At 34.1% G+C, this 17354-nt stretch overlaps 3 protein-coding genes and 1 long non-coding RNA gene across 9 annotated transcripts; 2 read left to right on the forward strand and 2 right to left on the reverse strand.

Annotated features, from left to right (window-relative positions):
• Positions 1–42: 42 nt before the first annotated feature.
• On the reverse strand, positions 43–2511 carry LOC124428051. Its single transcript, XM_046971638.1, has 4 exons — positions 2402–2511; positions 2085–2287; positions 1554–1763; positions 43–1212 (listed from the first exon to the last, which is right to left on the reverse strand). The coding sequence occupies exons 2-4, from the start codon at positions 2188–2190 to the stop codon at positions 851–853; spliced, it is 678 nt and encodes a 225-aa protein (XP_046827594.1). The 5' UTR covers positions 2191–2287; positions 2402–2511; the 3' UTR covers positions 43–850.
• Positions 2512–4374: 1863 nt separating this feature from the next.
• LOC124428266 (small glutamine-rich tetratricopeptide repeat-containing protein alpha) lies at positions 4375–6525 on the forward strand. Of its 4 annotated transcripts, none has more exons than XM_046972166.1 (4): positions 4375–4510; positions 5102–5445; positions 5528–5973; positions 6071–6525. In XM_046972166.1, the coding sequence occupies exons 2-4, from the start codon at positions 5126–5128 to the stop codon at positions 6082–6084; spliced, it is 780 nt and encodes a 259-aa protein (XP_046828122.1). In that variant the 5' UTR covers positions 4375–4510; positions 5102–5125; the 3' UTR covers positions 6085–6525. The 4 variants fall into 4 exon arrangements, with proteins under 4 accessions (XP_046828122.1, XP_046828119.1, XP_046828120.1 ...); XM_046972163.1 differs by having other exon boundaries at positions 4377–4510; positions 5528–5995; XM_046972164.1 differs by lacking the exon at positions 4375–4510 and adding an exon at positions 4517–4660 and having other exon boundaries at positions 5528–5995.
• Positions 6526–7632: 1107 nt separating this feature from the next.
• On the reverse strand, positions 7633–17319 carry LOC124428263 (midnolin-like). Of its 3 annotated transcripts, none has more exons than XM_046972158.1 (6): positions 16381–17319; positions 15641–16289; positions 12397–12484; positions 10454–11731; positions 9842–10172; positions 7633–9721 (listed from the first exon to the last, which is right to left on the reverse strand). In XM_046972158.1, the coding sequence occupies exons 2-6, from the start codon at positions 16276–16278 to the stop codon at positions 9456–9458; spliced, it is 2601 nt and encodes an 866-aa protein (XP_046828114.1). In that variant the 5' UTR covers positions 16279–16289; positions 16381–17319; the 3' UTR covers positions 7633–9455. The 3 variants fall into 3 exon arrangements, with proteins under 3 accessions (XP_046828114.1, XP_046828116.1, XP_046828115.1); XM_046972160.1 differs by having other exon boundaries at positions 10454–11280; positions 11377–11731; positions 15641–17318; XM_046972159.1 differs by having other exon boundaries at positions 10484–11731; positions 15641–17312.
• Positions 11505–12142, forward strand: LOC124428268. The gene is made up of 2 exons (XR_006943117.1): positions 11505–11646; positions 11836–12142. It is a non-coding gene; the product is annotated as an uncharacterized LOC124428268 (long non-coding RNA).
• Positions 17320–17354: the final 35 nt, after the last annotated feature.

Raw genomic sequence — 17354 nt, forward strand, 5'->3', positions numbered from 1 at the left:
ATACATATATGTCGCGATAAAAAAATTTTGTTAAACATCATCTTATCTCATCTTTTTGCAATAATTTATTTTTTTTTAAATTATAGATATTGCGACATTTTTTAAATTAACCTAATGAGTTTATTGAAAGAGATGTCTTACATAATTCCTTAATATAATTCATAGTAACAACCTTTCCGTAAACTCGCATTGGATAGAAACTCGTTTAGAAAGTTTCATTAGTAAATTGCATAGAAGAAGTATCCGATCAAAAAATAAAGTCTATGATAATAGATCATTCGAAAATCTTAATAGAATTATAATAACTGGTTTTTAAATCATTGATGTCTTCCTGTATAGTTTAATACGCTATTTTTAATATGTACTATATGTATATACTTTATAAGGTTTCTTTATATTGTACTAATGTTTAGAATACTTTCAACCCGCATTTATTTATCAGTAACCATTAAAAATATTTTTTGCGTTGAAACCTTTTCGTAATATTGCTCGATTACGTTAAACTTTCGCCGACAGAAAAAGAAATCTCTGGCCGAAGATAAATGTGTTAATGTTAAAATAATAATAAATTATAATTAATAATATGATTAAATTTTATATAATATGTACGTATATATATATGTATGTGTATTAAATTTTGCTAAAGATTTATTAAGAAAGCAAAAGGAAAAAAGATATACATAAAACAATAATCATGTTTAATCTCTCTCAACGTAAAATTTCTACGTATAATAATCTTTCGTGAATAATTTTGCAGAAAGATATATATATACATGTACGTATTTATGTATTTATATATATATATAGAGATAGAGAGAGAGAAAGAGAGAGAGAAAATTATTAAAAAATCTTATATAGTGTTGCTTAGTGAATTTAACAAAATGCCCATATTGTATAATTGTAAGAGAGTATGAATCAAAGAAGAATATGTTGGTGAAAGAATATGACTGTCAAGCACATTCTGCAAGAGCTCCTTCAATGACGGTACAATATTTTCAAATATTATACCAATGGGCTGCGTTAACTTATTATTCGTTATCTTCTCTATAGTATCAATAATTCTTTCAAAGAAAAAACAAAGAACTGCTTTCAAACTTCCTAGAGGATTTGTTGAAATTTCGACAGAAGAAGGTATTTTATCCGATCCCAATAGATTACATTCTAGAAGATTGCCGACGTTTGAAAGTAAGTCAAAGCCATTGTTTCCAATTTCTGTGGACATATTTAAGACATTTGGCCATATTATATGGGATCATATTATATGGGATTTTCATTAACACGATAAATACTCGGTAAAGAAAAAAAAGGTGGTGGTGGTAATGATGATTGTGATGATGACTGTTTTGATGTCGATGTTGATGGTGATGGTGATGGCGATTGTGACGATGATGATTGTGGTGATAATAGTTGTGGTAATAATGACGATGATAATAATGATGTATTAGAGGAAATGGATTCCGAATTGTTCGAAGTGCCTTCGAGATAATTAAGCAGTTGCTTCAGAAAACGGTAAACGGAATTGAAAATTTGATTGAACGATGGTGTCAAAATACTCATAATCTCGGACAATAATTCTTCCAATAGTTTTAGGCTCCTTTTTAAGACATTTAGAATTGGTGAGAGAAGTCCACCAAGTAGATTTTGAATTGCTTGGCCGATCGAATGAATCGTTTCGATTATCATTTGTACAAGAATGTTGATAATATTGGTTCCATTATTATTTATCATTGGGATGACATATTTGTTGGTTGACGTCACGTTGCCTGAAATAATCTTTTGTTAAAGCTAATTTAGATCCTTAGATATTTTTATTATTCAGATATCAAACCTTTTTAAAAAGCACTCGTGCTAAACTCAAATTCCATTCTGTCCATCTCCTTTTCTTTTTTTTTTTGTTTTGTTTTCAAATTTAATCTGGTTGATTAGAATGTTAAGAGAGTAATAAAATGTGAAAGAAAAAGTGATAAGACAATGAGATAACGAATGATTTCTTTGAAACAAATATTAGGAAAGAGAGTAGCCGTATGCGAGAAGATAGAAATAGATCAATGATTTGCAAAAAATAAAAAAAAAAATAGATCTACCTGTAGTATCCTTAATTTTTCCTGTTGGGATACTGGCTGCATCAGATAGACCATGGAGTCCACAGATGAACACCATGCACAAGAATATTAACGTTGGAATTTTCATCGTTTGAAGAAATAATATTATCTTTCAATTCTTATGCTCTTCGATTATCCGTTCACAGATAAATTATAAAATAAATTTAATTAAAGTAAAATTTGTCCTGGTGAAAAATTACAAAATTGAAAAATTCAAATTAAATTTGAAAAATTAAAGAAATAAAAATGTTATGTTTGAGTGCACAAATTATATTTCGGAAAATTTACTTTTTACTTACTGTTCGTTATTGAAAAAGTTCAACGAAAACGTAGCAACGCTTTTGTTCAACGCGAGTTCGAAGGAATTTGCGAATATTTTCATGTGCGCTTAATACTTATATAAAAAAACGCTACCATTTCTTATCCACTTCTTATCGTTAAAAATGTTAGACAAATTATTCTTGAAAGTATGGTTGAAGAACTAATTAATACACATATACTATGAAAAATCGTCGAAATATGTAGGAAAAAAGAAGAATGTAGTAGCTATTTGAATATTCATTGAATTCATTCGTCATCTAACACTTGCATTTATTATGTTACCTTATCGTATACCTATTTCTTTCCCTCCATTTTATTCTTTCTTTCTTTTTTCTTTTTTTTTCCCCCATAAAATAAATAATTAATCGTGGCGTATCAACGATAGTTTAAAAGTTTATATATTTATATATATTTTTATATATACATATTAATACATTTTATATATATATATATACATGTGTTTTTATATGTATGCAAACATATATATGTATTTGTATGTATTGGTATGTAAAATTGTATACAATTAAAATTAACGACCAAACGTACTTCAACATCATTAGAAAGTGTCAAAGTCAAAAAGTTCATAAGTATTAGTCATCTGACTCATTACTTTTGATAATAAAAAGGAAGAAATACATAAGATGATACTTAAATAAAGCAACATAAATGTCTCTTCGGCTTATTATAATTAAAAATGTAAAAAATATTTTTTTTAAATAATGTGCACGGTACCGAAGAACAATTTTCGAATTCAAACCTTCGGCAATCTTCGGGTACCTTCGGAAATTTTCAATTATCTTCAGCAATCTTCACCCCAGATATTAGTTCTTTGACCCCATGCAAATCACCTAAAAAATATTTTGTATCACAATAAACCGAAGATATTTATGTGGCCTTATATAAATGTACCACCCTATATATTATGTATATATGAATAGAATTTATGTAAATATTTAAATATCATTAGACTAAAAAGCTCGATGATTAAACTCATTGTAGACAAATTATATACTACGAAATATAGTAAGTAGTCTTTTATCTATCCTTTTATCAGTTGATGTATCATGACTATTACAATATTTTATCAAAATGTATTGACATTCTATTTTTTTTGCAATGAATATTGCTCGAAGCTATTAGTCATTTTACTATATTAACTATAAATAATTGACATCGAAACGACGACCGACTTTTACATTTCATGGACGGTCGATTATTAGAAAAAATACGTGTTCTCTCTTCATTTTTTTTTTTATAATTATAATATATATAATGAATTCGTAATAATACCTATTAAAAAAAGGTTAATTATATCTAACAAAATTTTTACCTGAATCAGTAATTATGATTCTAAATATTTATTTAATAATTATATCGGACTTTTCCTTAGAACATTTTAACTTTGTTATTTTATTTGTTGTTTTCTTTAATAACATTGTGATTATAACAATGGCCAACTATAACGAAATAGGAAAAGATTCGAAAGAACGTATCACTTATAAATGACAAACAATCGTATTCGAAAAAGATTTTGATGTCTCTGCTATTTAATCTTCATCATGTGTTACTCAATGCTACATGTCATTAATATTCTGGAATTAAAACAAACACTATCAATTCGGTTATTATTACATCAATTAGTAACAGCGTAAATATAAAATAAATATCAAGTAATAAGCTAATGTTGGTTTTTTCTGATTGGTTCACAGTGCAAAACACTGATTGGTCCTTAATACAGATCATTGATTGGTCGATATTGTAAGACACTGATTAGTTCTTATTGTGAGACACTGATTGGTTCTTATTTCATTACATCCATTGGTCCAATAGATTTAACCAATAAAAATATAGAATTTCATTCTAGTTTCTAAAGAACAAGAGAATAATTTGATAAAATTAATATTATTGTTGATTCATTATATATTTCATATTTTTAGATTTTCCAAAAGAATGTAACAGATTGTAAATTGCCAAAATTATGGATGGTACCCCCACTCTTTGATACTTTATAACAAAAAGGTTAAGTTAGGCTTGAGTAGCAGATACAAGCAGAGACATCACGAAATTTTAAGACACTGGCATTAAAGGTATTAGATTGTATTAAATACTATACTGAAAACGGTGGTACTATACACCATATCAAACGATAACGAATGAAAAGTTTATCTATAAAACAAAATTATTTTTTGTGGAGGAACTACTGCGTCTCAAATAACGGTTCGAAGTTATAGATCGGTGTACGTGTCTCTGTCTGTCTTCTCCCCTCCTTTTTTTTTCTCATTTCTCTTCGTTTTCCATATTAATTTTATGCACTTATTTACAAATCTTCATAATATTGTTAAATATTGTTGTATAAAAGAAAAAAAATTACGATTTTCATTTGCGAGTTAATGAGAAAGATTTTTCGGATGTTGAAGAAATCTTTGATATACTGATTTAGTCATAACAACACATTCACATAGATACACTAACCGGATTTTTATTTAATTAAAATTCCTTCATTATTTCTTCTATGCATTACATCTTCTACGCAACGATGAATTGACATAAAACGCAAAACTTCTCAATGGTCGATATTTTATTTAATTAATTCTATTCTATTTAATAATTATTATACGTTTATATCTTTAATATTCATTTTATATTAATCGTTAAATTTATTAACTTTTTTTTTTCAGATCAACATATTTCTTTGACAAGTAATGGCTGTCAAAGGATTAGTTGCTGCGATAGTTCAATTTCTGACCCATCAGTTGGAGGATGGGGATATTACAGCAGATTCGCGTGAAAGTCTTGAAGTAGCGATTCAATGTTTAGAAACAGCGTATAGCGTACAAGCTAGTGATACTCCTGCAAAATTTAATTTGTATGAAGTTTACAAGGCTGCTGTAGAAAATGCTAAACCAGACCTTGGTCCAGAAGCTACGCCAGAGGCAAAAGCCGAAGCTGAAAGATATAAGAATGAGGGTAATGCTCTGGTAAAAGCAGAAAAACTTGAAGAAGCCATTAACAATTATACCAAGTATGTTATATTAATTAACTCAATTGATTATTCCATTATTATATCATATATATTAAATTATACAATTTAATATTATCTTTAGGGCAATTGAATTGAACGCACATAATGCAGTTTATTATTGCAATCGAGCTGCAGTCTACAGCAAACTTGGAAATCACCATCAAGCTATTAAAGATTGTCATACTGCATTATCGATCGATCCTATGTATAGTAAAGCATACGGACGTTTAGGCTTGGCATACTCGAGTTTAGAGAGGCACAAAGAAGCCAAGGAAAGTTATCAAAAGGCTTTGGAGATGGAACCGGATAATGAAAGTCATAGAAACAATTTGCAACTAGCAGAAGAAAAATTGGCTCGACAATGTGTTTGTAATATGGGATTGGGAGGAACAACAGGATCAGATTTAAGTGCTATGTATAATAATCCTCCTCTAATGAATATGATAGAGCAAATATTATCAAATCCAGCTATGCAGGATGTAATAAACAATCTCATCTCAAGGACGAACGTTGAACATAGAGAACGGCGTATGGAAGCATTAATTGAAGCGTAAATTTAACTTAGACCTATCTGTTCTTAACAAGAAGAAATTATTAATTAATTTTATTATTTTTACCTTTATAGGGGATTACAATTAGTACAGGAAATGCAGAGTGAAAATCTAGATTTATTGATGGATACTATAAGAAGACAAATGGGAGGAAACCCTAATGATCCTGATCCACCGCAACATAATTAAAATAAGCCTATGTTTTAGAAACAACAACCTAAGATTGAAATAAGCGAGGTTGATTTTAATGTGAAAAAATTTTAAGACAGTGGAGTCATTTATTTTTTTTTTTTTTTTTTTTATTAAACTGCAAAGTACATATCAATACTTTGCTTAATTCAGTTAAAACTGTCTTATTTAAAATGAATATTTATACGCATACAAATAATCATGTCTATGGTCATATATAATACTTAAGAATTCTTCTCTTTAACTTAGAAGTTGAATAAATGTAAGATATTGTCTTCTGAAACTCTGTATATTCCATTTTTAATGTTTTATCGAAATTAAAAACGTTCAATAACATAAAGCGGATGTAAAATACTATACATACTTACAAAGGCTGAGGTTAATATAAGAAAAAATTTTCTTATAATTCTCTAATCATCAAAAAATGATTCATTCTTTGCATAATGGAAAAGTTATGTTTTTTTTCTGACTTGTGTCAATAACGTATTTATCATTAACACGTTTATATGTCGTTTCAAATTATATACATATATACTATTAACTATTATATTTCATTATTATTACTATTACTGTATTGTAATTGCTATTCCAATATAATGATCAAAGATTTAATTAATTGAAAAATTTGAGGAACTACGTACGTACTTGTGAATTCTTTCATAGCATATCAAACCATGATACTTGATAAAATTCTTCATTGTCCCTAAATATTTAATTCATATATTAGAATAATGAGAAACCTAAATAACATGAGTATATAATAACAAGCGAATTCCAAATTTTTCATAATCTTCTTGAAAATCATAATCATCTTGAAGACATCTATAAAGACGTCTTAAGTTCTAAGGTATTAGATATCAAAATAGTGTAATTTTTCAATTATTATGTTTAACTCTAGTATGGTATATTAGTTCAAAGTATTATTTCGTGTCATTAAGTCACGTTATTTGCTATTATGTAATATTATTTATTATAAAAATATTTATTAGCTAAATGAAAAAATTAAAATTTTCTATTGTGTGTGAAGCATTTTAATATATTTTTTCAATTATTTTTATAAATACATGCGTGTTATTTGGTAAGGAATCATTTAGTTCTCATAATACTCGATAGGAGGTACTAAAGATCAATATAGTATGATATGATTAAATTCAGTTGTTTACTAAATAAATTTATTAAAAAAGAAAAAATCATAATTAATTTGTTAAAATAAATAATCTGATATCTTCAAAAAAAATTATTTAATTTCAAACGTTAAAATCAAAATATAAATTTCTATATTATCGACATAGCATTTACAACGGTCTTTTTCATTTTAAATATTTTGTTAAAGTTTTTGAACATTTTAAATAGTATATATTTCGAACATCGTAATCACTGAATTAGTAAAATAAAACAAAATTATTAAACAATTTAACTCATTAGGAAATATTAGATACGATCGAGATAGAAATTTAAGAAGGCATGATAGTTAAACATTATTTTAACTTATCAAGCAATTTCGTTTATTTTGGTACTCGATAAAGTTGAATAATTTTATGTTACAGTATTGAGCCAGTTTGTGTAAAACTGTAATAGTAGTAGTAATAATAATGATAATATAATAGTAATAATTATAATATAACTTTTCTTTTTTTTCCCTAAGTAATCTAACACAATATACTATCAGTAGATGATATACTATTTAGTACCTAACAAACGTAAACAAATTAAACAAAGTAGCATTAGGACCATGCATTTAGGATCATCTTATTGTAACTATAGGATCACGTATTATTTCAATCATACATTGAATAATACAATGCACGAATGATCCTTAGAAAGAGTAATAACGCGCGTGACTCGGTGTTATAGAGAAATGGCTCGATCTAACCACCACATATGCACAGTAATTTAATGCCATTTTAAGTGCTCGATTGGACTGACTGACTCTCTCTTTCTCTTTCTCTCTCTCTCTCTCTCTCTCTCTCTCTCTCTCTCTCTCTCGCTCTCTCTCTCTTTCTCTTTCTCTTTCTCTTCGGATTATATGAAATAGTTATATTACTGATGTTTCTGTAAATATTTAAATTAATCATTCGTATGCAATATTATAATTGGCTGATATGATTTTTCTAATTAAATAAAATATATTTGAAAGAATAAACGAAAGTGACGTTAAAATAGTGCTTATATATCCTACTTACAAATTATTGCGATTAAAGATAGAAACAATTTGTAAATGTCTTCTGAAAATACAAATTGGCTTTTGAAGTTGTTTCTTTGAATTGAAATATACATAATAAAAAGTCACGCTATAACGAGTGTCTTTCGTTTTGCAAGATTTCTATTTTCAACGAAGTCTTGACGATATATTGCTTTTGAAACAGTTACTCTCAGCGCGTATATTGTTTATACTTACGTAGGAAATTTCATTCTTCCGTCATACAAAACTTCTCTATATGCCAATAGTAAAAGTATAATCATACGCGTACACATCATGGAGTAGTAACTCTGATAATAACGATTAAAATGATGCGAATATAGTTTTCTTTTTTTTTTCCATTATCCAAGAAGTATTTAGTCTCTCTACCGGCGACAACATTCTAGCTGAAATACCATCCCATTTTCAATAAAATCTTACAACATTTCTTTTTTATAAATCGATCGTTCTCGTGTTATTGACATGATCGAGTGTATACTGGTCTCACACTGACTTATCAATCAGCAAGATACAATTATTGTCAACTACAGTCGAGTCCTGAGTACTCCCAATTTTCTCTCTCGTTACAATTTAATAATAATAAACATATTAAATTTCTAAAAAAGAAAGAAAGAAAGAAAGAGAGAAAAGAAAAAAGAAACAAAAGATCGAACGATTTGACTGTTTGTGCATTCGCCTTGAAACTAACGTAACAATAGCAAAGTGCAAATACATCAATCGTGATGTGTTTTCTCGATCTTATATAAAAAGTGTAAAAAAACATAGATAATCATTTAAATCCGCGAGCTACATAACAATATCCAATATGTCATCTCGTTATTTATAAAAATCGTATTTTAGAAATAACGAGTTAACTCGTTTGCAAAACTTAATAGATACATATGTACATGACGCTTCAAATTAACAATCAATCAGGGCTCCAACACCTACAGTAATAAATCAGTGTGATATATCCAACGAGGCTCGTTATACTTATTTAACCAAAAGTACTAATATTATAGGATGAATTTGAATAATAATAATAATAATTAATAATAATAATAATAAAAAGAATAATAATAATAATAAATTCAAGCAACAACTGGTTCGGGACTACACGGTTGAAGTTCCGGTTCGTTTTGCGATTCAGCCGTATTGGAGTTGCTCGAAGCAGATGCTGTTGTAGCACTTGCATCATGATTTGAAATAGGATCGGGTGTCATAGCAGCCCACTGTGGAGCATGCGGTGCTGCACGTGCTTCCCGTCTAGCTTTTCTTTTAGTACGACGTTGTTCCATGACTAAACGCAGACGCCGCATTTTTCCTTTAGTAGCTTCGTTTTCTTTCGATAATTCTTCTACACAATGAAATATAAAATCACACGGTGTATATATGTACAACATATATATATATATATATATACCTGTGCTTAAATTGACAAATATTTTGTTTTCTTTAAATACTTCATTTCACATACCCAAAGAATGTCCTGATGTGTTTGAATCATGACAGCCTACACCAACAGAAGTTCCAGTTCCTGAAGTTGGTGCTCCATTAGATGAAGAAGGACATTGTTGACGGCTATTCGAATGCCTATGATGATGCCTATAATGTCCTGCTGTAGCGGCAGGTGTAGCGCATAACAAATCATTTAAAATATGAATAATAGTACTAATATCTCGTTTGGGACGACCATGTCGATCCTGAAGCGCTGGATTAATGGTCCCACTGAAGGTTCCAGAATATACTCCCTTCCCATGATGATGCATACTCTCTATCATCGCTCCTTGCCTGTGTCTCGCATTTTCCTACATATAACACAAGTTAAAGTAATGATTAATCTCAACGTTTTCTTGTCTTTTAAATTAAAAAAATTAAAATATTGAAGTTAAATATAAGATATTAAAAATATTATACTCTAGAGCATGCCTTTTCAAAATAAGATCCAAGATAAAGTTTAAAAAAGCTATAATAAAAACTATAATTGATTGATAAATTGAAGCTCTTTTAATAATTCATATATAGTACCATATAAATATAAATATTATAAGTATACACAGGGAGAACTGGCATCGGTAATAATGTATACCTCTGCGAGGTCGACCCGCGAGGTGAATACCTCAGAGGAGAGCTGCTTCAGTTTCTGCGTCAAATTACGGGATGCCTCGGCTAACGCTCGGGTGTCTAGGGCGAGCTTGGCACTTTTGTCCATGAGGGAGGGTAGAGGAGAAGTCTGCGTCGTTATATCCGTGCCATCCTCTCCGTTTCTCTTCGATGTTTCGAGCGTCGATTGATGCACGTGATGAGCGGTGCAAAGCTTTTTGCTCGCTGGCGTCGTAGAGTCGTACGACGAGGAGGTTGACTCAGAGCAAGTGTAATTGATGGAGGTAGATTGTTGCAAATGGTCGATGGAAATGGTCGAGGATGAGGTAGTAGTAGTAGTAGTGGTAGCAACAGCGGCAGCAGTAGCAGCAGCAGCAGCAGCGGCGGCGGCTGCAGCGGTGGCGGCGGCAGTGGCAGCGTTAGTGGCAGCGGCAGCAGCAGCGGCTGCGGCTGCGGCTGCGGCGGCGGCGGCGGCGGCAGTAGTAGTGGAGCAGGTGGTTGAAGAAGAGGAGATGGTGCCGGAGGGTGAGGAGAGAGATGAGGATGAGGCGAGAGATGAGGGTAGAGAGGAGGAGGAAGAGGAGGAAGAAGAAGAAGAGGAAAAAGAAAAAGAAGAGGGGGAGGACGTTGAAGGGGAGGGAGAAGTACAGGATGAGGTACAAGTTGGCTTATACCTCGAATGATGGCGGTGATGGTGGTGGTGATGATGATGATGATGATTGTGGTAACGATGATGATGATAGAGAAGTCGAGACTGGCACATACTCGAACAGTTGGTAGCCGAAAACGCAGTGGTAGCGCGACTGGAACAGACTGAACTTGTCGTTTTGGTCGCTGTCGATAAACTTGTGCTGCAGCTCGCCGCAGCATGTAAAGCCGATGCCAAACGGCTTACGAGGGAGGACGTACGGGCTGCTGCGCTTCCTCGTTGAAGTTTCGCCGTAGAACTCGCTGTAGAACGTGCCGCCAACACCGTTGATCGCCTACTTTGAAGTGAGGGCGAAACGTGATTCGTCGAAAGATTCGGTCCGTTTCCACCGCCGTTGTTTCCGCCGACGGTCAAGCTAGTAGTACCGCTGCCGTTCGTTTGATTGCTACCTGGTAAAGGCACTCTCACCGTCGATAACTGCAGTTGAATCAGCATCATGTGATCGCCCAACCGCATCGTCAGATTTAGAGGTGCCTTTCCAGACAAGAAGTCGTTCACCTGCGAGTCATTTAAACTCTCCAATGCTTGCATTACGCTTTGCTCTGGGCGTTGTGCCTAAAAAACAAATATGTTTTTTTTAATGTTATCAAACGTTTCACATATGTCCTTTCTCCGCAATATTCACATATATCATTTTATCCATTTACAATTTTTCATAGGGTCCATAGAGAAAATAAAAAAGAAGATAATTCAAATCGATATAGAAGGGAAAGGATGAGGATCGAATAAAAGAAAGATGATCGAACGAATCGATGAAACAAAGCAACGGCAGAAGATGAAAACAAGAAGACCTGCAGAAGGAAGGAAACCTCGTCGCATCGAAGCTCAGAGACCCTCGATGGCTCGTCTAGTCATCCCTCGGCACACCTAACGGACTTCTTTCTCACATTGACGGCTATCGCGTATTTGGTATAACTTGATTTGTATATACGCTTTAAGAAACTATATTAAACACTTTAACCCGAGTGTTTTTATTCTCTGTTTCTTTATCAGTTTGAAGTAACATAAATAATTTATACTCTTTTAATTAATACTCTTCGGAGATGATATTTCCTTTTTATTGATAAAAAACGGTTTAAAATTGCAAGAAATTATAATAATTAACATTTTTACATCATCGTTTTTAATTTACATCATCTATCTGATTTCTAATATTTTATGCACATATATTATAGAAGCATCATTAATTCTCGCAAATCTAAACATTGAAGGAAACTTACCAATAATCCTGTTTCCACACTTGGCAATAATGTGAGTCTACTTCCATCTTGCAAACGATTTTCCTCAAGAGTTCCATCGCGTAGCTGTCTATAACAAAAATTTTAGAAAAGAATAATCTTTCCTGTACCAATACGTATTCTTTATTCAACATTTATTCATTAAACATTTATTTACAATTATTTGTACAAGTTTTTAAATAAATTATATAATAATTAATACGAAGTTAATTCAAATGTGTAGAAGAAGACGAAGTTTCGGATTAGATAAACGCAAGATATCTTCGACTATACAAACTTCTCCCTTATAATTACAAAGATGCTATGTCATATTGATATAATAAAATAAGAAAAAGAGTATAATTTCATGGTCTCAAAGTTCCCAATGATAAGAAACTTGGAAGAAGAGGACACGTGTGATCAAACGTATCGGTAGCTCAAAGTACGTATTGCGTTTACCTAAACATGAAACGATATGATATCGATTCATAAAACCGTTGAAATATATCGTAAAGAAAAATAATAACATGAATATCGACAAATGGACGATAAATCAATCGGGTCGTTAAATGAAAAGTCAAAATAAAAATAATCAATCGTAGCTGATTTAAAACTTTTACTATTTTCGTATAAAACGTTTAACCTAAACGTTTGGCTCAATTTTATTTCGTTAATAATACCTTCATTTTTTAAGTAAACATCATTACTACGTTTTATTTTCATCAAAGCTCGAGAGCTAATTCTTCATAGAATAATTATAATAATTTGCAAATCATCATAAGCAATTTTGGAAGTGTCTTATCGAAAATCTTATTTCTGAATAAGTATTTCATGGAATCAGAAGAGATAAGGCGAAATAGATTTGTTTGTTTCTTTTTTTTTTCCCCCATTCCTTTGTAACGAAAACGTAGACTAAGAGACCACGACAAGAAGCAACCAAAAGAGACGGGAAAGGCCAAGAAGAGACCCGTTGGTCCAAGCTCGTTCTTCCATAAGGCGCATGCGCACACGAGGTCGTCGCGTACAGGGGACGACGAAGGGCTGGCGGGGAGAAGCACGCGTATATACGTACACGCAGTCGTGTCTCAAATAGAGAGAGAGAGAGAGAGAGAGAGAGAGAGAGAGGGAAAGAGGGAGGAAGAGAGAGAGAAAGAGAGAGAAAGAAGGGGAAAACCAAACTCGTGCGACCCTGAACGCACGCGAGCATATATGTATGTAAAAAATCACGTACGATGTTACTTCGTTTGTTTTCAATTCATCCTCTCTGTTACCCCTCCATCTCATTCTCTCTCTTGTTCCGCGCCAAATTTGAATTTTCATAAAGCTTAAAAACAATTGGCTAACGAGCTTTGTTAATTATTGGACGTTGTTCGCACGTTTTACAGGAACGCTTCTCTGATTGGTGTTTCTCTATACCTGTACATTATATATTCCTTGAAAATTGGCTCAAACAATAGAAGAGAAACTAACGAAAAGAATAGAACACAACCTGTTATTTAAAAATATCAAATGTCAAATATCAAAAATATAGTTCTCCACGCGTAACCTTAAAAAAAAAAAAAAAAAAAAAAAAAAAAAAAAAAAAAAAAAAAAATTCTTTTATTTATTTTTTTTCTTAATTCTTCTTTTTTTTTCTCTATAATCTTTACAATTGTTTTAATTTAATCAATTTTATGGAAGAATCGTTCGTGACCTCGTCCGACCAATATCACATTTAAAAGATAGATAATTCAAGGCGAAATACGGAATAGAGAATCTTCTAAAAGAAGACGAAAGAGACGAAAAACATCGTCGTCGATGAATCCGTGTACGGGAATAACCGCTCTCTGTCCTACGTTCTCTGACCGACCGCTTGTTTTTTTTCTTCTTACTCCTACCCTCTCGTGAATTCTTCCACTCGGTCGCCCTCGCGACCGAGCTCGCTGTCTTTCTCTCCTCTCTCTTTCTCTCTCTTTCTCACACACACTCGTTTCCTTCCTCTTCCCCCGCGTGCACGCGCGAGAACGCACGTCGTAGATGGCTGTCATCGTTTCGCTCTAGAGAACGCAATTTATCGAGGTATTCTACCTACTGCACCACCACCACTACTTCTGTCTCTTTCTATCTCTAGCCTCTTATCTCTTTCTCTCTCTCTGTTTTTCTGTCTCCCTCCCTCCCTATCTTTCTTTATATCATGTGGTAGTAGTGTATCTATCTATCTTTCTTTCTTTCTTTCTTTCTTTCTTGTGCATACACGCGCCACAGGAGGATCCATGGAGAGCGACGGCCCCCACGACGCCTACGAAGCGCGCACACGTACTCCCTCTATATATCTCTTTTCTTTCCTTCTTTTTTCATTTCCCCCTTCACCTCATCCACCTCCTCTCTCTCTCTCTCTCTTGCTCGTTCTCTCAAAAGAGATTTCTCCTACTCGATCGTGGCCGCACTACGTCCGAAAGCGCACCACATACACCGGTGACTATTCCGCGAGCTCAAGCATTCTCTTGTACGGGTCAACAACGGTTTCTCTTTCTTTCCTTCTTTCATGAAACCTCTCTTTCTTTTACACGGTTTCGCCGAACGATCTCTTTCTTATATTCAAATGATGATTTCATATACATACACGTGTACAACACATTCTTAAGCTTTGTCCTCACCACTACCGCCGATCACCGTCGCCATCACCCAAGAAAATTCTTTTATTCTTTTCGAAAGGAAAGGAAAAAAAAAAAGAAGAGAAAGACGACGAAAATGGTCGAAGCTCTTTTAGATTGTAAATGAAAGAGAGAAAAATAGAAATTATCTACGCATTTCCTTTCTTTCTTTTTTCTTTCCTTTCGCTTCGGGTTTAAAATCTTTCAATGATAATAAATGTCTTACATATGTATTAAATATAGATATTAATTAATACCTTGTAGTTCGAAGTTTTACAATGGTTTTATTCTTTTTTTTTTCTAACTAAACATTTTTTTTAGTAAAGGGCAGGGGGAAGAATAAGAAATAAAAAAGAAATATACATTCGTTAATTATTTCATAACAACGGACTAATTTTAGTCCGTTTAAAAAAAAGCATGTTCAAATTAACTGTTTGAGGATCGTATAAATCATCCGCGAGGATAATACTTCGTACTTTAAATAAAATTCGTCATTCGCTCGATAAAAATCTTCTTTCCTTTTTGATAATACCATAAGAAACGAAAACGTTGAAAATCTCATAGAATATATTTAATTATATTTGATTGGCATAACTTCTACGAGTTGTACTCACCTCTCGAGGTGCAACAAACAGATGCGTTCTTTAGCGACCTTGAGTCTCTTTGAAATGATCTTCTTAAGATTTTCGATAGTTTCGGAACGATCGACCGTAAGATCAAATTGTCCACCAGTTGTCGGGGTGATGCTGATCGTGATCTCGTCGGGTTCGACGGCTGCGGCCGCGACGCAGCCACACCCTGGCGGGGACGGAGATGTGGTTGGGATCGGGGAAGAAGAATTAGATCTTAGATTTGAAGCCCGGCCACGATAGTCCGGTTCGTTCGGTAACGTTGCATCAGGTGAATTTGACCAGTAGGATATGGAAGAGGATGAGGAGGAGGAAGAGGAGGAGGAGGAAGAGGAGGAGAAGCAAGAAGATGAAGACGAGGAGAAGGTAGAAGAGGCGGAGGATAGTGACGAAGACGAGACGGAAGAGGAAGAAGAGGTGGAGGACGAGGTGGAGGACGAGAAGGAGGACGAGACAGAAGAGGAGGTCACCACCAAGGCGGCAGCTGCAGCAGCAGCGGCGGCGGCGGCGGCGGCGGCAGCAGCAGACTTTTCGACGTTTCTACATATCTTTGATTCTTCCTCGTTCTCCTTTCCCATCATTATATCCGATGACGACGGCGGTGGCTGAGAACTACCTTCCATCCCGTCGGCTCCTGCAAAAACGTGCGATCCCTCTTCTAAAAAGGTGTACGCTTTTCTTCCTTTTTCTTCCTTTCGAAGCAGATACTGCTCGCTTTGTCCCACCTTTAATAGTAGTAGTAGTCGTCTTGATCGTCGTCGTGGTTGTCCTCCTCGTTGTCGCCGCCGCCGCCGTCGTCGTCGTTGCCGCCGCTGCCGCTGCCGTCGCCGCCGTCGTCCTCGTCTTCGTTGTTGTTGTCGTCCTCGTCTTCACGCGTCGCCTCCTCTTCTCTTCACGCACACACACACGCACGCACTCACGCACGCACGCACGCACGCACCTAAGCAGGCACACGCGGCTGGGAAAGCACACTCGCACCCAACACCCACACCCACGATCGCGAGTCACAGTGTTGTAGCCCCTACGCTCGATCTATCGATCCCACTAAAGCGTTTTTCTCTTCCTTCTCCTCCTCCTCCTCCTCTCTCTCTCTCTCCCCTTCTCCTTTTCCTTTTTCCCAGGAATTCGTTGAAATCTTTTATTTTTTTCAATCCAATCGAAACACGTTAAGAGGAACTCCAATGACAAAGATATAGAATCGGTCGAATCGGTCAACGGAACTACTGATTATAGAAAGAAAACGAAGAGAAAGGGTATTGGGAATGCATGCAAAGGTGAAAAGTTTCTCGATCGATATTACGAAAATAATCAACCGTTGTACGTTGCTCTTCGCGATCTTTCGACGTCCTTAAAATTTTCACCAAACGGAATACTAATTTTCTTCTTCGTTTTGTCGCCGGTACGTAGAATGGTGATACGAACATACGTGATAGACGCTCAAACTACCTTCGCTTCCTCCTTCCGCCCCTTCTTCTATCTTCTCTTCTTCCTCTCACCCACTTTTATTTGCTCTTATCTATCTATCTATCTCTCTCTCTACCTCTCTCTCTCCTTTTCCGACCTCACGTGTTCATTCTCCTCACCAAACGGCCGTCCTCCTTCGTTAAATGCCTACAACTGCCCGCAACTGCTGCCGACCGAGCAACGAAAACCCTGGAGCTCCTGTGAAATATCCGGACGTGGCCGAACTTTTCCGAAC

Source organism: Vespa crabro, chromosome 11, assembly GCF_910589235.1.
Source record: "Vespa crabro chromosome 11, iyVesCrab1.2, whole genome shotgun sequence".
Lineage (NCBI taxonomy): Eukaryota > Metazoa > Arthropoda > Insecta > Hymenoptera > Vespidae > Vespa > Vespa crabro.